This window comes from Oncorhynchus nerka, linkage group LG16 (genome assembly GCF_034236695.1).
Source record: "Oncorhynchus nerka isolate Pitt River linkage group LG16, Oner_Uvic_2.0, whole genome shotgun sequence".
NCBI classification, from domain to species: Eukaryota; Metazoa; Chordata; class Actinopteri; order Salmoniformes; family Salmonidae; genus Oncorhynchus; species Oncorhynchus nerka.
Genome location: NC_088411.1, coordinates 50,447,694 through 50,472,319, shown reverse-complemented (window position 1 = coordinate 50,472,319; position 24,626 = coordinate 50,447,694). Strand labels below are relative to the sequence as shown.

The window sequence follows — 24,626 nt, the reverse complement described above, 5'->3', positions numbered from 1 at the left end:
AACATTATCAGAACATTAGTAGTAGTGGTAGCAGCTGACATGCAGAACATTATCAGAACATTAGTAGTAGTGGTAGCAGCTGACTGGCAGACCATTATTAGAACATTAGTAGTAGTGGTAGCAGCTGACATGCAGAACATTAGTAGTAGTGGTAGCAGCTGACACACAGAACATCAGTAGTAGTGGTAGCAGATGACATGCAGAATATTATCAGAACATTAGTAGGAGTGGTAGCAGCTGACATGTTGAACATTAGTAGTAGTGGTAGCAGCTGACATGTAGAACATTAGTAGTAGTGGTAGCAGCTGACACGCAGAACATTATCAGAACATTAGTAGTCGTGGTAGCAGCTGACATGTTGAACATTAGTAGTAGTGGTAGCAGCTGAATGTAGAGCATTAGTAGTAGTGGTAGCAGCTGACATGTTGAACATTAGTAGTAGTGGTAGCAGCTGACATGTTGAACATTAGTAGTAGTGGTAGCAGCTGACATGTAGAGCATTAGTAGTAGTGGTAGCAGCTGACACGCAGAACATTATCAGAACATTAGTAGTCGTGGTAGCAGCTGACATGTTGAACATTAGTTGTAGTGGTAGCAGCTGACATGTTGAACATTAGTAGTAGTGGTAGCAGCTGACATGTAGAGCATTAGTAGTAGTGGTAGCAGCTGACACGCAGAACATTATCAGAACATTAGTAGTCGTGGTAGCAGCTGACATGCAGAACATTATCAGAACATTAGTAGTAGTGGTAGCAGCTGACATGCAGAACATTATCAGAACATTAGTAGTCGTGGTAGCAGCTGACATGCAGAACATTATCAGAACATTAGTAGTAGTGGTAGCAGCTGACATGCAGAACATTATCAGAACATTAGTAGTAGTGGTAGCAGCTGACAAGCAGAACATTAGTAGTAGTGGTAGCAGCTGACAAGCAGAACATTAGTAGTAGTGGTAGCAGATGACATGCAGAATATTATCAGAACATTAGTAGTAGTGGTAGCAGCTGACATGCAGAACATTAGTAGTAGTGGTAGCAGATGACATGCAGAACATTATCAGAACATTAGTAGTAGTGGTAGCAGCTGACATGCAGAACATTATCAGAACATTAGTAGTAGTGGTAGCAGCTGACACGCAGAACATTATCAGAACATTAGTAGTAGTGGTAGCAGATGACATGCAGAACATTATCAGAACATTAGTAGTAGTGGTAGCAGCTGACATACAGAACATTATCAGAACATTAGTAGTAGTGGTAGCAGCTGACATACAGAACATTATCAGAACATTAGTAGTAGTGGTAGCAGCTGACATTATCAGAACATTAGTAGTAGTGGTAGCAGCTGGCATGCAGAACATTATCAGAACATTAGTAGTAGTGGTAGCAGCTGACATGCAGAACATTATCAGAACATTAGTAGAAGTGGTAGCAGATGACATGCAGAACATTAGTAGTAGTGGTAGCAGCTGACACGCAGAACATTATCAGAACATTAGTAGTAGTGGTAGCAGCTGACAGGCAGAATATTATCAGACCATTAGTTGTAGTGGTAGCAGCTGACATGCAGAACATTATCAGAACATTAGTAGTAGTGGTAGCAGCTGACATGCAGAACATTATCAGACCATTAGTTGTAGTGGTAGCAGCTGACATGCAGAACATTAGTAGTAGTGGTAGCAGATGACATGCAGAACATTATCAGAACATTAGTAGTAGTGGTAGCAGATGACAAGCAGAACATTAGTAGTAGTGGTAGCAGCTGACAAGCAGAACATTAGTAGTAGTGGTAGCAGCTGACATGTAGAGCATTAGTAGTAGTGGTAGCAGCTGACATGCAGAACATTATCAGAACATTAGTAGTAGTGGTAGCAGCTGACATGCAGAACATTATCAGAACATTAGTAGTAGTGGTAGCAGCTGACATGCAGAACATTATCAGAACATTAGTAGTAGTGGTAGCAGCTGACAAGCAGAACATTAGTAGTAGTGGTAGCAGCTGGCATGCAGAACATTATCAGAACATTAATAGTAGTGGTAGCAGCTGACACGCAGAACATTAGTAGTAGTGGTAGCAGCTGACATGCAGAACATTATCAGAACATTAGTAGTAGTGGTAGCAGCTGACACGCAGAACATTAGTAGTAGTGGTAGCAGCTGACAAGCAAAACATTAGTAGTAGTGGTAGCAGCTGGCATGCAGAACATGATCAGAACATTAATAGTAGTGGTAGCAGCTGACACGCAGAACATTAGTAGTAGTGGTAGCAGCTGACATGCAGAACATTATCAGAACATTAGTAGTAGTGGTAGCAGCTGACATGCAGAACATTATTAGAACATTAGTAGTAGTGGTAGCAGCTGACATGTTGAACATTAGTAGTAGTGGTAGCAGCTGACAAGCAGAACATTAGTAGTAGTGGTAGCAGCTGACATGTTGAACATTAGTAGTAGTGGTAGCAGCTGACAAGCAGAACATTAGTAGTAGTGGTAGCAGCTGACATGTTGAACATTAGTAGTAGTGGTAGCAGCTGACATGTAGAACATTAGTAGTAGTGGTAGCAGATGACATGTTGAACATTATCAGAACATTAGTAGTCGTGGTAGCAGCTGACATGCAGAACATTATCAGAACATTAGTAGTAGTGGTAGCAGATGACAAGCAGAACATTATCAGAACATTAGTAGTAGTGGTAGCAGCTGACATGCAGAACATTATCAGAACATTAGTAGTAGTGGAAGCAGCTGACATGCAGAACATTATCAGAACATTAGTAGTAGTGGTAGCAGCTGACACGCAGAACATTATCAGAACATTAGTAGTAGTGGTAGCAGCTGACATGCAGAACATTAGTAGTAGTGGTAGCAGCTGACATGCAGAACATTATCAGAACATTAGTAGTAGTGGTAGCAGCTGACACGCAGAACATTATCAGAACATTAGTAGTAGTGGTAGCAGCTGACATGCAGAACATTAGTAGTAGTGGTAGCAGCTGACACGCAGAACATTATCAGAACATTAGTAGTACTGGTAGCAGCTGACATGCAGAACATTAGTAGTAGTGGTAGCAGATGACATGCAGAACATTATCAGAACATTAGTAGTAGTGGTAGCAGCTGACATGCAGAACATCAGTAGTAGTGGTAGCAGATGACAAGCAGAACATTACCAAAACATTAGTAGTAGTGGTAGCAGATGACAAGCAGAACATTACCAAAACATTAGTAGTAGTGGTAGCAGCTGACATGCAGAATATTATCAGAACATTAGTAGTAGTGGTAGCAGCTGACAAGCAGAACATTAGTAGTGGTAGCAGCTGACAAGCAGAACATTAGTAGTAGTGGTAGCAGCTGACACGCAGAACATTATCAGAACATTAGTAGTAGTGGTAGCAACTGACATGAAGAACATTATCAGAACATTGGTAGTAGTGGTAGCAGCTGACATGTTGAACATTAGTAGTAGTGGTAGCAGCTGACAAGCAGAACATTAGTAGTAGTGGTAGCAGCTGACACGCAGAACATTATCAGAACATTAGTAGTAGTGGTAGCAGCTGACATGCAGAATATTATCAGAACATTAGTAGTAGTGGTAGCAGCTGACATGCAGAACATCAGTAGTAGTGGTAGCAGATGACAAGCAGAACATTACCAAAACATTAGTAGTAGTGGTAGCAGCTGGCATGCAGAACATTAGTAGTAGTGGTAGCAGCTGACAAGCAGAACATTAGTAGTAGTGGTAGCAGCTGACATGTTGAACATTAGTAGTAGTGGTAGCAGCTGACAAGCAGAACATTAGTAGTAGTGGTAGCAGCTGACAAGCAGAACATTAGTAGTAGTGGTAGCAGCTGACACGCAGAACATTATCAGAACATTAGTAGTAGTGGTAGCAGCTGACATGCAGAACATTATCAGAACATTAGTAGTAGTGGTAGCAGCTGACATGTTGAACATTAGTAGTAGTGGTAGCAGCTGACAAGCAGAACATTATCAGAACATTAGTAGTAGTGGTAGCAGCTGGCATGCAGAACATTATCAGAACATTAGTAGTAGTGGTAGCAGCTGACATGTTGAACATTAGTAGTAGTGGTAGCAGCTGACAAGCAGAACATTAGTAGTAGTGGTAGCAGCTGACAAGCAGAACATTAGTAGTAGTGGTAGCAGCTGACACGCAGAACATTATCAGAACATTAGTACTAGTGGTAGCAGCTGACATGCAGAACATTAGTAGTAATGGTAGCAGCTGACATGCAGCACATTATCAGAACATTAGTAGTAGTGGTAGCAGCTGACATGCAGAACATTATCAAAACATTAGTAGTAGTGGTAGCAGCTGACACGCAGAACATTATCAGAACATTAGTAGTACTGGTAGCAGCTGACAAGCAGAACATTAGTAGTAGTGGTAGCAGCTGACAAGCAGAACATTAGTAGTAGTGGTAGCAGCTGACATGCAGAACATTATCAGAACATTAGTAGTAGTGGTAGCAGCTAACACGCAGAACATTATCAGAACATTAGTAGTAGTGGTAGCAGCTGACATGCAGAACATTATCAGAACATTAGTAGTAGTGGTAGCAGCTGACATGCAGAACATTATCAGAACATTAGTAGTAGTGGTAGCAGCTGACATGCAGAACATTATCAGAACATTAGTAGTAGTGGTAGCAGCTGACATGCAGAACATTATCAGAACATTAGTAGTAGTGGTAGCAGCTGACATGCAGAACATTATCAGAACATTAGTAGTAGTGGTAGCAGCTGACAGGCAGAACATTATCAGAACAGTAGTAGTAGTGGTAGCAGCTGACAAGCAGAACATTAGTAGTAGTGGTAGCAGCTGACATTATCAGAACATTAGTAGTAGTGGTAGCAGCTGACACGCAGAACATTAGTAGTAGTGGTAGCAGCTGACATGTAGAACATTATCAGAACATTAGTTGTAGTGGTAGCAGCTGACATGCAGAACATTATCAGAACAGTAGTAGTGGTAGCAGCTGACATGTAGAACATTATCAGAACATTAGTTGTAGTGGTAGCAGATGACATGCAGAACATTATCAGAACATTAGTAGTAGTGGTAGCAGATGACATGCAGAACATTATCAGAACATTAGTAGTAGTGGTAGCAGCTGACATGTAGAACATTATCAGAACATTAGTAGTAGTGGTAGCAGCTGACACGCAGAACATTAGTAGTAGTGGTAGCAGCTGACATGCAGAACATTATCAGAACATTAGTTGTAGTGGTAGCAGCTGACATGTAGAACATTATCAGACCATTAGTTGTAGTGGTAGCAGCTGACATGCAGAACATTAGTAGTAATGGTAGCAGCTGACATGCAGCACATTATCAGAACATTAGTAGTAGTGGTAGCAGCTGACATGCAGAACATTATCAGAACATTAGTAGTAGTGGTAGCAGCTGACATGAAGAACATTATCAGAACATTGGTAGTAGTGGTAGCAGCTGACATGTTGAACATTAGTAGTAGTGGTAGCAGCTGACAAGCAGAACATTAGTAGTAGTGGTAGCAGCTGACACGCAGAACATTATCAGAACATTAGTAGTAGTGGTAGCAGCTGACATGCAGAATATTATCAGAACATTAGTAGTAGTGGTAGCAGCTGACATGCAGAACATCAGTAGTAGTGGTAGCAGATGACAAGCAGAACATTACCAAAACATTAGTAGTAGTGGTAGCAGCTGGCATGCAGAACATTAGTAGTAGTGGTAGCAGCTGACAAGCAGAACATTAGTAGTAGTGGTAGCAGCTGACATGTTGAACATTAGTAGTAGTGGTAGCAGCTGACAAGCAGAACATTAGTAGTAGTGGTAGCAGCTGACAAGCAGAACATTAGTAGTAGTGGTAGCAGCTGACACGCAGAACATTATCAGAACATTAGTAGTAGTGGTAGCAGCTGACATGCAGAACATTATCAGAACATTAGTAGTAGTGGTAGCAGCTGACATGTTGAACATTAGTAGTAGTGGTAGCAGCTGACAAGCAGAACATTATCAGAACATTAGTAGTAGTGGTAGCAGCTGGCATGCAGAACATTATCAGAACATTAGTAGTAGTGGTAGCAGCTGACATGTTGAACATTAGTAGTAGTGGTAGCAGCTGACAAGCAGAACATTAGTAGTAGTGGTAGCAGCTGACAAGCAGAACATTAGTAGTAGTGGTAGCAGCTGACACGCAGAACATTATCAGAACATTAGTACTAGTGGTAGCAGCTGACATGCAGAACATTAGTAGTAATGGTAGCAGCTGACATGCAGCACATTATCAGAACATTAGTAGTAGTGGTAGCAGCTGACATGCAGAACATTATCAAAACATTAGTAGTAGTGGTAGCAGCTGACACGCAGAACATTATCAGAACATTAGTAGTACTGGTAGCAGCTGACAAGCAGAACATTAGTAGTAGTGGTAGCAGCTGACAAGCAGAACATTAGTAGTAGTGGTAGCAGCTGACATGCAGAACATTATCAGAACATTAGTAGTAGTGGTAGCAGCTAACACGCAGAACATTATCAGAACATTAGTAGTAGTGGTAGCAGCTGACATGCAGAACATTATCAGAACATTAGTAGTAGTGGTAGCAGCTGACATGCAGAACATTATCAGAACATTAGTAGTAGTGGTAGCAGCTGACATGCAGAACATTATCAGAACATTAGTAGTAGTGGTAGCAGCTGACATGCAGAACATTATCAGAACATTAGTAGTAGTGGTAGCAGCTGACATGCAGAACATTATCAGAACATTAGTAGTAGTGGTAGCAGCTGACAGGCAGAACATTATCAGAACAGTAGTAGTAGTGGTAGCAGCTGACAAGCAGAACATTAGTAGTAGTGGTAGCAGCTGACATTATCAGAACATTAGTAGTAGTGGTAGCAGCTGACACGCAGAACATTAGTAGTAGTGGTAGCAGCTGACATGTAGAACATTATCAGAACATTAGTTGTAGTGGTAGCAGCTGACATGCAGAACATTATCAGAACAGTAGTAGTGGTAGCAGCTGACATGTAGAACATTATCAGAACATTAGTTGTAGTGGTAGCAGATGACATGCAGAACATTATCAGAACATTAGTAGTAGTGGTAGCAGATGACATGCAGAACATTATCAGAACATTAGTAGTAGTGGTAGCAGCTGACATGTAGAACATTATCAGAACATTAGTAGTAGTGGTAGCAGCTGACACGCAGAACATTAGTAGTAGTGGTAGCAGCTGACATGCAGAACATTATCAGAACATTAGTTGTAGTGGTAGCAGCTGACATGTAGAACATTATCAGACCATTAGTTGTAGTGGTAGCAGCTGACATGCAGAACATTAGTAGTAATGGTAGCAGCTGACATGCAGCACATTATCAGAACATTAGTAGTAGTGGTAGCAGCTGACATGCAGAACATTATCAGAACATTAGTAGTAGTGGTAGCAGCTGACACGCAGAACATTATCAGAACATTAGTAGTACTGGTAGCAGCTGACAAGCAGAACATTAGTAGTAGTGGTAGCAGCTGACAAGCAGAACATTAGTAGTAGTAGTGGTAGCAGCTGACATGTAGAACATTATCAGAACATTAGTAGTAGTGGTAGCAGCTGGCATGCAGAACATTAGTAGTAGTGGTAGCAGCTGACATGCAGAACATTATCAGAACATTAGTAGTAGTGGTAGCAGCTGACATGCAGAACATTATCAGAACAGTAGTAGTAGTGGTAGCAGCTGACATGCAGAACATTAGTAGTAGTGGTAGCAGCTGACATGTAGAACATTATCAGACCATTAGTTGTAGTGGTAGCAGCTGACATGCAGAACATTAGTAGTAGTGGTAGCAGCTGACATGTAGAACATTATCAGAACATTAGTAGTAGTGGTAGCAGCTGGCATGCAGAACATTAGTAGTAGTGGTAGCAGCTGACATGCAGAACATTATCAGAACATTAGTAGTAGTGGTAGCAGCTGACATGCAGAACATTAGTTGTAGAGGTAGCAGCTGACACGCAGAACATTATCAGAACATTAGTAGTAGTGGTAGCAGCTGGCATGCAGAACATTAGTAGTAGTGGTAGCAGCTGACATGCAGAACATTATCAGAACATTAGTAGTAGTGGTAGCAGCTCACATGCAGAACATTAGTTGTAGTGGTAGCAGCTGACACGCAGAACATTATCAGAACATTAGTAGTAGTGGTAGCAGCTGACAGGCAGAACATTAGTAGTAGTGGTAGCAGATGACATGCAGAATATTATCAGAACATTAGTAGTAGTGGTAGCAGCTGACAAGCAGAACATTAGTAGTAGTGGTAGCAGATGACATGCAGAATATTATCAGAACATTAGTAGTAGTGGTAGCAGCTGACAGGCAGAATATTATCAGAACATTAGTAGTAGTGGTAGCAGCTGACATGCAGAACATTATCAGAACATTAGTAGTAGTGGTAGCAGCTGACATGTAGAACATTATCAGAACATTAGTAGTAGTGGTAGCAGATGACATGCAGAATATTATCAGAACATTAGTAGTAGTGGTAGCAGCTGACACGCAGAACATTATCAGAACATTAGTAGTAGTGGTAGCAGCTGACATGCAGAACATTATCAGAACATTAGTAGTAGTGGTAGCAGCTGACATGCAGAACATTATCAGAACATTAGTAGTAGTGGTAGCAGCTGGCATACAGAACATTATCAGAACATTAGTAGTAGTGGTAGCAGCTGACATGTAGAGCATTAGTAGTAGTGGTAGCAGCTGACAGGCAGAACATTAGTAGTAGTGGTAGCAGCTGACATGTAGAACATTATCAGAACATTAGTTGTAGTGGTAGCAGCTGACATGCAGAACATTAGTAGTAGTGGTAGCAGCTGACATGCAGAACATTAGTAGTAGTGGTAGCAGCTGACATGCAGAACATTATCAGAACATTAGTAGTGGTAGCAGCTGACATGTAGAACATTATCAGAACAGTAGTAGTGGTAGCAGCTGACATGCAGAACATTATCAGACCATTAGTAGTAGTGGTAGCAGCTGACATGCAGAACATTATCAGAACATTAGTAGTAGTGGTAGCAGCTGACATGCAGAACATTAGTAGTAGTGGTAGCAGCTGACATGTAGAACATTATCAGAACATTAGTAGTAGTGGTAGCAGCTGACATGCAGAACATTATCAGACCATTAGTAGTAGTGGTAGCAGCTGACATGCAGAACATTATCAGAACATTAGTAGTAGTGGTAGCAGCTGACATGCAGAACATTATCAGACCATTAGTAGTAGTGGTAGCAGCTGACATGCAGAACATTATCAGAACATTAGTAGTAGTGGTAGCAGCTGACACGCAGAACATTAGTTGTAGTGGTAGCAGCTGACACGCAGAACATTAGTAGTAGTGGTAGCAGCTGACATGCAGAACATTATCAGAACATTATCAGAACATTAGTAGTAGTGGTAGCAGCTGACATGCAGAACATTATCAGAACATTAGTTGTAGTGGTAGCAGCTGACATGCAGAACATTATCAGAACATTAGTTGTAGTGGTAGCAGCTAACACGCAGAACATTATAAGAACATTAGTAGTAGTGGTAGCAGCTGACATGCAGAACATTATCAGAACATTAGTTGTAGTGGTAGCAGCTAACACGCAGAACATTATCAGAACATTAGTAGTAGTGGTAGCAGCTGACATGCAGAACATTATCAGAACATTAGTAGTAGTGGTAGCAGCTGACATGTAGAGCATTATCAGAACATTAGTTGTAGTGGTAGCAGCTGACACGCAGAACATTAGTTGTAGTGGTAGCAGCTGACACGCAGAACATTAGTTGTAGTGGTAGCAGCTGACATGCAGAACATTATCAGAACATTAGTTGTAGTGGTAGCAGCTGACATGCAGAACATTATCAGAACATTAGTTGTAGTGGTAGCAGCTGACATGCAGAACATTATCAGAACATTAGTAGTAGTGGTAGCAGCTGACATGTAGAGCATTATCAGAACATTAGTTGTAGTGGTAGCAGCTGACAGGCAGAACATTAGTAGTAGTGGTAGCAGCTGACATGTAGAACATTATCAGAACATTAGTAGTAGTGGTAGCAGCTGACAGGCAGAACATTAGTAGTAGTGGTAGCAGCTGACATGTAGAACATTATCAGAACATTAGTAGTAGTGGTAGCAGCTGACATGCAGAACATTAGTAGTCGTGGTAGCAGCTGACACGCAGAACATTATCGGAACATTAGTTGTAGTGGTAGCAGCTGACATGCAGAACATTATCAGAACATTAGTAGTAGTGGTAGCAGCTGACACGCAGAACATTAGTAGTAGTGGTAGCAGCTGGCATGCAGAACATTATCAGAACATTAGTAGTAGTGGTAGCAGCTGACACGCAGAACATTAGTAGTAGTGGTAGCAGCTGACATGCAGAACATTAGTAGTAGTGGTAGCAGCTGGCATGCAGATCATTATCAGAACATTAGTAGTAGTGGTAGCAGCTGACATGCAGAACATTAGTAGTAGTGGTAGCAGCTGGCATGCAGAACATTATCAGAACATTAGTAGTAGTGGTAGCAGCTGACATGCAGATCATTATCAGAACATTAGTAGTAGTGGTAGCAGCTGACATGTAGAACATTATCAGAACATTATCAGAACATTAGTAGTAGTGGTAGCAGCTGACATGCAGAACATTAGTAGTAGTGGTAGCAGCTGACACGCAGAACATTATCAGAACATTAGTAGTAGTGGTAGCAGCTGACATGCAGAACATTATCAGAACATTAGTAGTAGCGGTAGCAGCTGACATGCAGAACATTATCGGAACATTAGTTGAGTGGTAGCAGCTGACATGCAGAACATTAGTAGTAGTGGTAGCAGATGACATGCAGAACATTATCAGAACATTAGTTGTAGTGGTAGCAGCTGACATGCAGAACATTAGTAGTCGTGGTAGCAGCTGACATGCAGAACATTATCAGAACATTAGTAGTAGTGGTAGCAGCTGACATGCAGAACATTATCAGAACATTAGTAGTAGTGGTAGCAGCTGGCATACAGAACATTATCAGAACATTAGTAGTAGTGGTAGCAGCTGGCATGCAGAACATTATCAGAACATTAGTAGTAGTGGTAGCAGCTGGCATGCAGAACATTATCAGAACATTAGTAGTAGTGGTAGCAGCTGGCATACAGAACATTATCAGAACATTAGTAGTAGTGGTAGCAGCTGGCATGCAGATCATTATCAGAACATTAGTAGTAGTGGTAGCAGCTGGCATGCAGAACATTATCAGAACATTATCAGAACATTAGTAGTAGTGGTAGCAGCTGACACGCAGAACATTAGTAGTAGTGGTAGCAGCTGACATGCAGAACATTAGTAGTAGTGGTAGCAGCTGGCATGCAGAACATTATCAGAACATTAGTAGTAGTGGTAGCAGCTGACACGCAGAACATTAGTAGTAGTGGTAGCAGCTGACATGCAGAACATTATCAGAACATTAGCAGCTGACATGCAGAACATTATCAGAACATTAGTAGTAGTGGTAGCAGCTGACATGCAGATCATTATCAGAACATTAGTAGTAGTGGTAGCAGCTGACACGCAGAACATTAGTAGTAGTGGTAGCAGCTGGCATGCAGAACATTATCAGAACATTAGTAGTAGTGGTAGCAGCTGACACACAGAACATTAGTAGTAGTGGTAGCAGCTGACATGCAGAACATTAGTAGTAGTGGTAGCAGCTGGCATGCAGATCATTATCAGAACATTAGTAGTAGTGGTAGCAGCTGGCATGCAGAACATTATCAGAACATTAGTAGTGGTAGCAGCTGACATGCAGAACATTATCAGAACATTAGCAGCTGACATGCAGAACATTATCAGAACATTAGTTGTAGTGGTAGCAGCTGACATGCAGAACATTATCAGAACATTAGTAGTAGTGGTAGCAGATGACAAGCAAAACATTATCAGAACATTAGTAGTCGTGGTAGCAGTTGACATGCAGAACATTATAAAACATTAGTAGTAGTGGTAGCAGCTGGCATGCAGAACATTATCAGAACATTAGTAGTAGTGGTAGCAGCTGGCATGCAGAACATTATCAGAACATTAGTAGTAGCGGTAGCAGCTGACATGCAGAACATTAGTAGTAGTGGTAGCAACTGACATGCAGAACATTATCGGAACATTAGTTGAGTGGTAGCAGCTGACATGCAGAACATTATCAGAACATTAGTAGAAGTGGTAGCAGCTGACATGCAGAACATTAGTTGTAGTGGTAGCAGCTGACATGCAGAACATTATCAGAACATTAGTAGTAGTGGTAGCAGCTGAAAAGCAGAACATTATCAGAACATTAGTTGTAGTGGTAGCAGCTGACATGCAGAACATTATCAGAACATTAGTAGTAGTGGTAGCAGCTGACATGCAGAACATTAGTAGTAGTGGTAGCAGCTGACACGCAGAACATTAGTAGTAGTGGTAGCAGCTGACATGCAGAACATTATCAGAACATTAGTAGTAGTGGTAGCAGCTGACACGCAGAACATTAGTAGTAGTGGTAGCAGCTGACATGCAGATCATCATCAGAACATTGGTAGTAGTGGTAGCAGATGACACGCAGAACATTATCGGAACATTAGTTGTAGTGGTAGCAGCTGACATGCAGAACATTATCAGAACATTAGTAGTAGTGGTAGCAGCTGACATGCAGAACATTAGTAGTAGTGGTAGCAGCTGACACGCAGAACATTAGTAGTAGTGGTAGCAGCTGACATGCAGAACATTATCAGAACATTAGTAGTAGTGGTAGCAGTTGACACGCAGAACATTAGTAGTAGTGGTAGCAGCTGACATGCAGATCATCATCAGAACATTGGTAGTAGTGGTAGCAGATGACACGCAGAACATTATCGGAACATTATCAGAACATTAGTAGTAGTGGTAGCAGCTGACACGCAGAACATTAGTAGTAGTGGTAGCAGCTGACATGTAGAACATTATCAGAACATTAGTTGTAGTGGTAGCAGCTGACATGCAGAACATTATCAGAACATTAGTAGTAGTGGTAGCAGCTGACACGCAGAACATTATCAGAACATTAGTAGTAGTGGTAGCAGCTGACACGCAGAACATTAGTAGTAGTGGTAGCAGCTGGCATGCAGAACATTATCAGAACATTAGTAGTAGTGGTAGCAGCTGACATGCAGAACATTAGTAGTAGTGGTAGCAGCTGACATGCAGATCATTATCAGAACATTATTAGTAGTGGTAGCAGCTGACATGCAGAACATTATCAGAACATTATCAGAACATTAGTTGTAGTGGTAGCAGCTGACATGCAGAACATTATCAGAACATTAGTTGTAGTGGTAGCAGCTGACATGCAGAACATTATCAGAACATTAGTAGTAGTGGTAGCAGCTGACACGCAGAACATTATCAGAACATTAGTAGTAGTGGTAGCAGCTGACACGCAGAACATTAGTAGTAGTGGTAGCAGCTGACATGCAGATCATTATCAGAACATTAGTACTAGTGGTAGCAGCTGACATGCAGAACATTAGTAGTAGTGGTAGCAGATGACAAGCAGAACATTATCAGAACATTAGTAGTCGTGGTAGCAGCTGACATGCAGAACATTATCAGAACATTAGTAGTCGTGGTAGCAGTTGACATGCAGAACATTATAAAACATTAGTAGTAGTGGTAGCAGCTGGCATGCAGAACATTATCAGAACATTAGTAGTAGTGGTAGCAGTTGACATGTTGAACATTAGTAGTAGTGGTAGCAGCTGGCATGCAGAACATTATCAGAACATTAGTAGTAGTGGTAGCAGCTGACATGCAGAACATTATCAGAACATTAGTAGTAGTGGTAGCAGCTGACACGCAGAACATTATCGGAACATTAGTAGAAGTGGTAGCAGCTGACATGCAGAACATTAGTAGTAGTGGTAGCAGATGACATGCAGAACATTATCAGAACATTAGTAGTAGTGGTAGCAGCTGACATGCAGAACATTATCAGAACATTAGTAGTAGTGGTAGCAGCTGACACGCAGAACATTATCGGAACATTAGTAGAAGTGGTAGCAGCTGACATGCAGAACATTAGTAGTAGTGGTAGCAGCTGAAAAGCAGAACATTATCAGAACATTAGTTGTAGTGGTAGCAGCTGACATGCAGAACATTATCAGAACATTAGTAGTAGTGGTAGCAGCTGACACGCAGAACATTAGTAGTAGTGGTAGCAGCTGACATGCAGAACATTAGTAGTAGTGGTAGCAGCTGACATGCAGAACATTAGTAGTAGTGGTAGCAGCTGAAAAGCAGAACATTATCAGAACATTAGTAGTAGTGGTAGCAGCTGACACGCAGAACATTAGTAGTAGTGGTAGCAGCTGACATGCAGAACATTAGTAGAAGTGGTAGCAGCTGACATGCAGAACATTAGTAGTAGTCGTAGCAGCTGAAAAGCAGAACATTATCAGAACATTAGTTGTAGTGGTAGCACCTGACATGCAGAACATTATCAGAACATTAGTAGTAGTGGTAGCAGCTGACACGCAGAACATTATCGGAACATTATCAGAACATTAGTAGTAGTGGTAGCAGCTGACACGCAGAACATTAGTAGTAGTGGTAGCAGCTGACATGTAGAACATTATCAGAACATTAGTTGTAGTGGTAGCAGCTGACATGCAGAACATTATCAGAACATTAGTAGTAGTGGTAGCAGCTGGCATGTAGAACATTATCAGAACATTAGTAGTAGTGGTAGCAGCTGACATGCAGAACATTATCAGAACATTAGTTGTAGTGGTAGCAGCTGACATGCAGAACATTATCAGAACATTAGTAGTAGTGGTAGCAGCTGACATGCAGAACATTATCAGAACATTAGTAGTAGTGGTAGCAGCTGACATGCAGAACATTAGTAGTAGTGGTAGCAGCTGACATGCAGAACATTATCAGAACATTAGTTGTAGTGGTAGCAGCTGACATGGAGAACATTATCAGAACATTAGTAGTAGTGGTAGCAACTGACATGCAGAACATTATCAGAACATTAGTTGTAGTGGTAGCAGCTGGCATGCAGAACATTATCAGAACATTATCAGAACATTAGTAGTAGTGGTAGCAGCTGACACGCAGAACATTAGTAGTAGTGGTAGCAGCTGACATGCAGAACATTATCAGAACATTAGTAGTAGTGGTAGCAGCTGGCATGCAGAACATTATCAGAACATTATCAGAACATTAGTAGTAGTGGTAGCAGCTGACACGCAGAACATTAGTAGTAGTGGTAGCAGCTGACATGCAGAACATTATCAGAACATTAGTAGTAGTGGTAGCAGCTGACATGCAGATCATTATCAGAACATTAGTAGTAGTGGTAGCAGCTGACATGCAGAACATTATCAGAACATTAGTAGTCGTGGTAGCAGTTGACATGCAGAACATTATAAAACATTATTAGTAGTGGTAGCAGCTGACATGCAGAACATTATCAGACCATTAGTAGTAGTGGTAGCAGCTGACACGCAGAACATTAGTAGTAGTGGTAGCAGCTGACATGCAGATCATTATCAGAACATTAGTTGTAGTGGTAGCAGCTGACACGCAGAACATTATCAGAACATTAGTAGTAGTGGTAGCAGCTGACACGAAGAACATTAGTAGTAGTGGTAGCAGCTGACATGCAGATCATTATCAGAACATTAGTAGTAGTGGTAGCAGCTGACACGCAGAACATTAGTAGTAGTAGTGGTAGCAGCTGACATGCAGAACATTATCAGAACATTAGTTGTAGTGGTAGCAGCTGACATGCAGAACATTAGTAGTAGTGGTAGCAGCTGACAAGCAGAACATTATCAGAACATTAGTAGTATTGGTAGCAGCTGACATGCAGAACATTATCAGAACATTAGTAGTAGTGGTAGCAGCTGACATGCAGAACATTATCAGAACATTAGTAGTAGTGGTAGCAGCTGACATGCAGAATATTATCAGAACATTAGTAGTAGTGGTAGCAGCTGACAAGCAGAACATTATCAGAACATTAGTAGTATTGGTAGCAGCTGACATGCAGAACATTATCAGAACATTAGTAGTATTGGTAGCAGCTGGCATGCAGAACATTATCAGAACATTAGTAGAAGTGGTAGCAGCTGGCATGCAGAACATTATCAGAACATTAGTAGAAGTGGTAGCAGCTGACATGCAGAACATTAGTAGTAGTGGTAGCAGATGACATGCAGAACATTATCAGAACATTAGTAGTAGTGGTAGCAGATGACAAGCAGAACATTATCAGAACATTAGTAGTAGTGGTAGCAGCTGACATGCAGAACATTATCAGAACATTAGTAGTCGTGGTAGCAGTTGACATGCAGAACATTATAAAACATTAGTAGTAGTGGTAGCAGCTGACACGCAGAACATTATCGAAACATTAGTAGAAGTGGTAGCAGCTAATATGCAGAACATTAGTAGTAGTGGTAGCAGCTGACATGCAGAACATTATCAGAACATTAGTAGTAGTGGTAGCAGCTGACACGCAGAACATTATCAGAACATTAGTTGTAGTGGTAGCAGCTGACATGCAGAACATTATCAGAACATTAGTTGAAGTGGTAGCAGCTGACATGCAGAACATTAGTTGTAGTGGTAGCAGCTGACATGCAGAACATTATCAGAACATTAGTTGTAGTGGTAGCAGCTGACATGCAGAACATTATCAGAACATTAGTAGTAGTGGTAGCAGCTGACATGCAGAACATTAGTAGTAGTGGTAGCAGCTGACATGTAGAACATTATCAGAACATTAGTAGTAGTGGTAGCAGATGACATGTAGAACATTATCAGAACATTAGTAGTAGTGGTAGCAGCTGACATGCAGAATATTATCAGAACATTAGTAGTAGTGGTAGCAGCTGACATGCAGAATATTATCAGAACATTAGTAGTAGTGGTAGCAGCTGACATGTAGAACATTATCAGAACATTAGTAGTAGTGGTAGCAGCTGACCCGCAGAACATTAGTAGTAGTGGTAGCAGCTGGCATGTAGAACATTATCAGAACATTAGTAGTAGTGGTAGCAGCTGACATGCAGAACATTATCAGAACATTAGTAGTAGTGGTAGCAGCTGACATGCAGAACATTAGTAGTAGTGGTAGCAGCTGACATGCAGAACATTATCAGAACATTAGTAGTAGTGGTAGCAGCTGACACGCAGAACATTACCAGAACATTAGTAGTAGTGGTAGCAGCTGACATGCAGAACATTATCAGAACATTAGTAGTAGTGGTAGCAGCTGACATGCAGAACATTATCAGAACATTAGTAGTAGTGGTAGCAGCTGACATGCAGAACATTATCAGAACATTAGTAGTAGCGGTAGCAGCTGACATGCAGAACATTATCAGAACATTAGTAGTAGTGGTAGCAGCTGACACGCAGAACATTATCGGAACATTAGTAGAAGTGGTAGCAGCTGACATGCAGAACATTAGTATTCGTGGTAGCAGCTGACACGCAGAACATTATCAGAACATTAGTAGTAGTGGTAGCAGCTGACATGCAGAACATTATCAGACCATTAGTAGTAGTGGTAGCAGCTGACATGCAGAACATTATCAGAACATTAGTAGTAGTGGTAGCAGCTGACATGCAGAACATTATCAGAACATTATCAGAACATTAGTAGTAGTGGTAGCAGCTGACACGCAGAACATTAGTAGTAGTGGTAGCAGCTGACATGTAGAACATTATCAGAACATTAGTTGTAGTGGTAGCAGCTGACATGCAGAACATTAGTAGTAGTGGTAGCAGCTGACACGCAGAACATTAGTAGTAGTGGTAGCAGCTAACATGCAGATCATTATCAGAACATTAGTAGTAGTGGTAGCAGCTGACATGCAGAACATTATCAGAACATTAGTAGTAGTGGTAGCAGCTGACATACAGAACATTATCAGAACATTAGTAGTAGTGGTAGCAGCTGACACGCAGAACATTATCAGAACATTAGTAGTAGTGGTAGCAGCTGACACGCAGAACATTAGTAGTAGTGGTAGCAGCTGACATGCAGAACATTAGTAGTAGTGGTAGCAGCTAACATGCAGATCATTATCAGAACATTAGTAGTAGTGGTAGCAGCTGACATGCAGAACATTAGTAGTAGTGGTAGCAGCTGACATGCAGAACATTAGCAGAACATTATCAGAACATTAGTAGTAGTGGTAGCAGCTGACATGCAGAACATTATCAGAACATTAGTAGTACTGGTAGCAGCTGGCATGCAGAACATTAGTAGTAGTGGTAGCAGATGACAAGCAGAACATTATCAGAACATTAGTAGTAGTGATAGCAGCTGACATGCAGAACATTAGTAGTAGTGGTAGCAGATGACAAGCAGAACATTATCAGAACATTAGTAGTAGTGGTAGCAGCTGGCATGCAGAACATTAGTAGTAGTGGTAGCAGATGACAAGCAGAACATTATCAGAACATTAGTAGTAGTGGTAGCAGCTGACATGCAGAACATTATCAGAACATTAGTAGTAGTGGTAGCAGCTGACACGCAGAACATTATCGGAACATTAGTAGTAGTGGTAGCAGCTGGCATGCAGAATATTAGTAGTAGTGGTAGCAGCTGACATGCAGAACATTATCGGAACATTAGTAGTAGTGGTAGCAGCTGACATGCAGAACATTATCAGAACATTAGTAGTCGTGGTAGCAGCTGGCATGCAGAACATAATCAGAACATTAGTAGTAGTGGTAGCAGCTGACACGCAGAACATTACCAGAACATTAGTAGTAGTGGTAGCAGCTGACATGCAGAACATTATCAGAACATTAGTAGTAGTGGTAGCAGCTGACATGCAGAACATTATCAGAACATTAGTAGTAGTGGTAGCAGCTGACATGCAGAACATTATCAGAACATTAGTAGTAGCGGTAGCAGCTGACATGCAGAACATTATCAGAACATTAGTAGTAGTGGTAGCAGCTGACACGCAGAACATTATCGGAACATTAGTAGAAGTGGTAGCAGCTGACATGCAGAACATTAGTATTCGTGGTAGCAGCTGACACGCAGAACATTATCAGAACATTAGTAGTAGTGGTAGCAGCTGACACGCAGAACATCATCAGAACATTAGTAGTAGTGGTAGCAGCTGACATGCAGAACATTATCAGACCATTAGTAGTAGTGGTAGCAGCTGACATGCAGAACATTATCAGAACATTAGTAGTAGTGGTAGCAGCTGACATGCAGAACATTATCAGAACATTATCAGAACATTAGTAGTAGTGGTAGCAGCTGACACGCAGAACATTAGTAGTAGTGGTAGCAGCTGACATGTAGAACATTATCAGAACATTAGTTGTAGTGGTAGCAGCTGACATGCAGAACATTAGTAGTAGTGGTAGCAGCTGACACGCAGAACATTAGTAGTAGTGGTAGCAGCTGACATGCAGAACATTAGTAGTAGTGGTAGCAGCTGACACGCAGAACATTAGTAGTAGTGGTAGCAGCTAACATGCAGATCATTATCAGAACATTAGTAGTAGTGGTAGCAGCTGACATGCAGAACATTATCAGAACATTAGTAGTAGTGGTAGCAGCTGACATACAGAACATTATCAGAACATTAGTAGTAGTGGTAGCAGCTGACACGCAGAACATTATCAGAACATTAGTAGTAGTGGTAGCAGCTGACACGCAGAACATTAGTAGTAGTGGTAGCAGCTGACATGCAGAACATTAGTAGTAGTGGTAGCAGCTAACATGCAGATCATTATCAGAACATTAGTAGTAGTGGTAGCAGCTGACATGCAGAACATTATCAGAACATCAGTAGTAGTGGTAGCAGCTGACATGCAGAACATTAGCAGAACATTATCAGAACATTAGTAGTAGTGGTAGCAGCTGACATGCAGAACATTATCAGAACATTAGTAGTACTGGTAGCAGCTGGCATGCAGAACATTAGTAGTAGTGGTAGCAGATGACAAGCAGAACATTATCAGAACATTAGTAGTAGTGATAGCAGCTGACATGCAGAACATTAGTAGTAGTGGTAGCAGATGACAAGCATAACATTATCAGAACATTAGTAGTAGTGGTAGCAGCTGGCATGCAGAACATTAGTAGTAGTGGTAGCAGATGACAAGCAGAACATTATCAGAACATTAGTAGTAGTGGTAGCAGCTGACATGCAGAACATTATCAGAACATTAGTAGTAGTGGTAGCAGCTGACACGCAGAACATTATCGGAACATTAGTAGTAGTGGTAGCAGCTGGCATGCAGAATATTAGTAGTAGTGGTAGCAGCTGACATGCAGAACATTATCGGAACATTAGTAGTAGTGGTAGCAGCTGACATGCAGAACATTATCAGAACATTAGTAGTAGTGGTAGCAGCTGGCATGCAGAACATTAGTAGTAGTGGTAGCAGCTGGCATGCAGAACATTAGTAGTAGTGGTAGCAGCTGACATGCAGAACATTATCAGAACATTAGTAGTAGTGGTAGCAGCTGACACGCAGAACATTATCAGAACATTAGTAGTAGTGGTAGCAGCTGACATGCAGAACATTATCAGAACAGTAGTAGTAGTGGTAGCAGCTGACATGCAGAACATTAGTAGTAGTGGTAGCAGCTGACATGCAGAACATTATCAGAACAGTAGTAGTAGTGGTAGCAGCTGACATTATCAGAACATTAGTAGTAGTGGTAGCAGTTGACATTATCAGAACATTAGTAGTAGTGGTAGCAGTTGACATGCAGAACATTAGTAGTAGTGGTAGCAGCTGGCATGTAGAACATTATCAGAACATTAGTAGTCAAGCGTGGAATATAAAACGATGACCATATAATCGGACGAGACACTGGCAAGGCTGTGCAATAGTAACTAGAAAATAAAGGGGTGATAAAATAACCCATATGAGTACTGGTTGGGGGAAGAAGTGGAAGAGAGAAGAGAGAAGAGAAAAGGAAAGGAGAAGAAGATATATGGAGCGATGAACAGGAGAGAAGAGATATGAGAGGAGAAGAAGAGATGAGAGAAGAAGAGGAGAGATGAGGAGAAGGAGAGAAGAAGAGAATAGACAATATGTCTGGTTTCATGAGGAATGGGAGAAGAGGACGAGAGGGAAGATGAGGAAGAGGAAGAAGAGAAAATAGGAAGAGTGAAAAGGAGGATAAAAGGAAGGGAAGGAGAGAGAAGGACAAAAGGAAGAAGAGTAGGAAAGAAAATGAAGAATTACCTGATGTCGTGTGGTAGACCACCCTGGTCAAGACTGTAGTTAATAACAGCTAGCTTGCATAATGTCTTCAGATTAGGACCTGGTACAGCAGGAGACAAAAACACCTTTAACATGATGAGTCACAGGAGGTATCATAGCTCTAATATAATCATTCACACAAAGAGAGTTAATTTATTTGAGCCATTAAACATCTTCAGTAGAAGGTCAGAGGGGGGTAGAGTTCAGACTGATTCAGTAGAAGGTCGGTGGGGGTAGAGTTCAGACTGATTCAGTAGAAGGTCAGAGGGGGTAGAGTTCAGACTGATTCAGTAGAAGGCCAGCGGGGGTAGAGTTCAGACTGACTCAGTAGAAGGTCGGGGGGGTAGAGTTCAGACTGATTCAGTAGAAGGTCAGGGGGTACAGTTCAGACTGATTCAGTAGAAGGTCAGGGGGTACAGTTCAGACTGATTCAGTAGAAGGTCAGGGGGTACAGTTCAGACTGATTCAGTAGAAAATCAGAGGGGGGTACAGTTCAGACAGATTCAGTAGAAGATCAGAGGGGGGAGATACAGTTCAGACTGATTCAGTAGAAGTTTAGAGGGGGTAGAGTTCAGACTGACTCAGTAGAAGGTCGGGGGGTAGAGTTCAGACTGATTCAGTAGAATGTCAGAGGGGGTAAAGACTGATTCAGTAGAAAGTCAGAGGGGGTAGAGTTCAGACTGATTCAGTAGAAGGTCGGGGGGTAGAGTTCAGACTGATTCAGTAGAAAGTCAGAGGGGGGTAGAGTTCAGACTGATTCAGTAGAAGGTCGGGGGTAGAGTTCAGACTGATACAGTAGAAGGTCGGTGGGGGTAGAGTTCAGACTGATTCAGTAGAAGGTCAGGGGGTACAGTTCAGACTGATTCAGTAGAAGGTCAGGGGGGTACAGTTCAGACTGATTCAGTAGAAGGTCAGGGGGTACAGTTCAGACTGATTCAGTAGAAAATCAGAGGGGGGGTACAGTTCAGACAGATTCAGTAGAAGATCAGAGGGGGGTACAGTTCAGACTGATTCAGTAGAAGTTTAGAGGGGGTAGAGTTCAGACTGACTCAGTAGAAGGTCGGGGGTAGAGTTCAGACTGATTCAGTAGAATGTCAGAGGGGGTAGAGTTCAGACTGATTCAGCAGAAGATTTGTAAGTCGCTCTGGATAAGAGCGTCTGCTAAATGACTTAAATGTAAATGTAAGATCGGGGGTAGAGTTCAGACTGATTCAGTAGAATGTCAGAGGGGGTAGAGTTCAGAGTGATTCCGTAGAAAGTCGGGAGGGTAGAGTTCAGACTGATTCAGTAGAAAGTCGGGGGTAGAGTTTAGACTGATTCAGTAGAAGGTCGGGGGGTAGAGTTCAGACTGATTCCGTAGAAGGTCGGGGGGGTAGAGTTCAGACTGATTCCGTAGAAAGTCAGAGGGGGTAAAGACTGATTCAGTAGAAAGTCAGAGGGGGTAGAGTTCAGACTGATTCAGTAGAAGGTCGGGGGTAGAGTTCAGACTGATTCAGTAGAAAGTCAGAGGGGGTAGAGTTCAGACTGATTCAGTAGAAGGTCGGGGGTAGAGTTCAGACTGATACAGTAGAAGGTCGGTGGGGGGTAGAGTTCAGACTGATTCAGTAGAATGTCAGAGGGGGTAGAGTTCAGACTGATTCAGTAGAAGATCAGAGGGGGGATACAGTTCAGACTGATTCAGTAGAAGTTTAGAGGGGGTAGAGTTCAGACTGACTCAGTAGAAGGTCGGGGGTAGAGTTCAGACTGATTCAGTAGAATGTCAGAGGGGGTAAAGACTGATTCAGTAGAAAGTCAGAGGGGGTAGAGTTCAGACTGATTCAGTAGAAGGTCGGGGGTAGAGTTCAGACTGATTCAGTAGAAAGTCAGAGGGGGTAGAGTTCAGACTGATTCAGTAGAAGGTCGGGGGGTAGAGTTCAGACTGATACAGTAGAAGGTCGGTGGGGGTAGAGTTCAGACTGATTCAGTAGAAGGTCAGGGGGTACAGTTCAGACTGATTCAGTAGAAGGTCAGGGGGTACAGTTCAGACTGATTCAGTAGAAGGTCAGGGGGTACAGTTCAGACTGATTCAGTAGAAAATCAGAGGGGGGTACAGTTCAGACAGATTCAGTAGAAGATCAGAGGGGGGTACAGTTCAGACTGATTCAGTAGAAGTTTAGAGGGGGTAGAGTTCAGACTGACTCAGTAGAAGGTCGGGGGTAGAGTTCAGACTGATTCAGTAGAATGTCAGAGGGGGTAGAGTTCAGACTGATTCAGCAGAAGATTTGTAAGTCGCTCTGGATAAGAGCGTCTGCTAAATGACTTAAATGTAAATGTAAGATCGGGGGTAGAGTTCAGACTGATTCAGTAGAATGTCAGAGGGGGTAGAGTTCAGAGTGATTCCGTAGAAAGTCGGGAGGGTAGAGTTCAGACTGATTCAGTAGAAAGTCGGGGGGTAGAGTTTAGACTGATTCAGTAGAAGGTCGGGGGGTAGAGTTCAGACTGATTCCGTAGAAGGTCGGGGGGTAGAGTTCAGACTGATTCCGTAGAAAGTCAGAGGGGGTAAAGACTGATTCAGTAGAAAGTCAGAGGGGGTAGAGTTCAGACTGATTCAGTAGAAGGTCGGGGGTAGAGTTCAGACTGATTCAGTAGAAAGTCAGAGGGGGTAGAGTTCAGACTGATTCAGTAGAAGGTCGGGGGTAGAGTTCAGACTGATACAGTAGAAGGTCGGTGGGGGTAGAGTTCAGACTGATTCAGTAGAATGTCAGAGGGGGTAGAGTTCAGACTGATTCAGTAGAAGGTCGGGGGGTAGAGTTCAGACTGATTCAGTAGAAAGTCAGAGGGGGTTAGAGTTCAGACTGATTCAGTAGAAAGTCAGAGGGGGTAAAGACTGATTCAGTAGAAGGTCGGGGGGTAGAGTTCAGACTGATTCAGTAGAAAGTCAGAGGGGGTAGAGTACAGACTGATTCCGTAGAAGGTCGGGGGGGGTAGAGTTCAGACTGATTCCGTAGAAGGTCGGGGGGTAGAGTTCAGACTGATTCAGTAGAAAGTCAGAGGGGGTAGAGTTCAGACTGATTCAGTAGAAGGTCGGGGGGTAGAGTTCAGACTGATTCCGTAGAAGGTCGGGGGGGGGGTAAAGACTGATTCGGTAGAAAGTTAGCTTGTTAAAGGTGGAACCAATAGGATTTTTGTCGTATTTTTGCATTGTATTTCCTGAAAATGTCCATAATATATCTTCAGTAATAATGGAATGATGGTGTTGTGATTGGTTGTAATATTCTGCTATTGAAAAAGTTGAATGAAAAAAGTTGAGCGAGGGAAAACTAAAAATA

At 42.0% G+C, this 24,626-nt stretch overlaps 1 protein-coding gene across 1 annotated transcript in view; it reads right to left on the bottom strand.

Annotated features, from left to right (window-relative positions):
• Positions 1–24,626, bottom strand: part of LOC115126292 (kelch domain-containing protein 3-like) — a 160,944-nt gene that overhangs the window by 29,280 nt on the left and 107,038 nt on the right. The window contains exon 10 of the mRNA XM_065002725.1: positions 21,301–21,379. Within this exon, the coding sequence (XP_064858797.1) occupies positions 21,301–21,379 (79 nt within the window). The remainder of the gene's footprint in view (positions 1–21,300; positions 21,380–24,626) is intronic.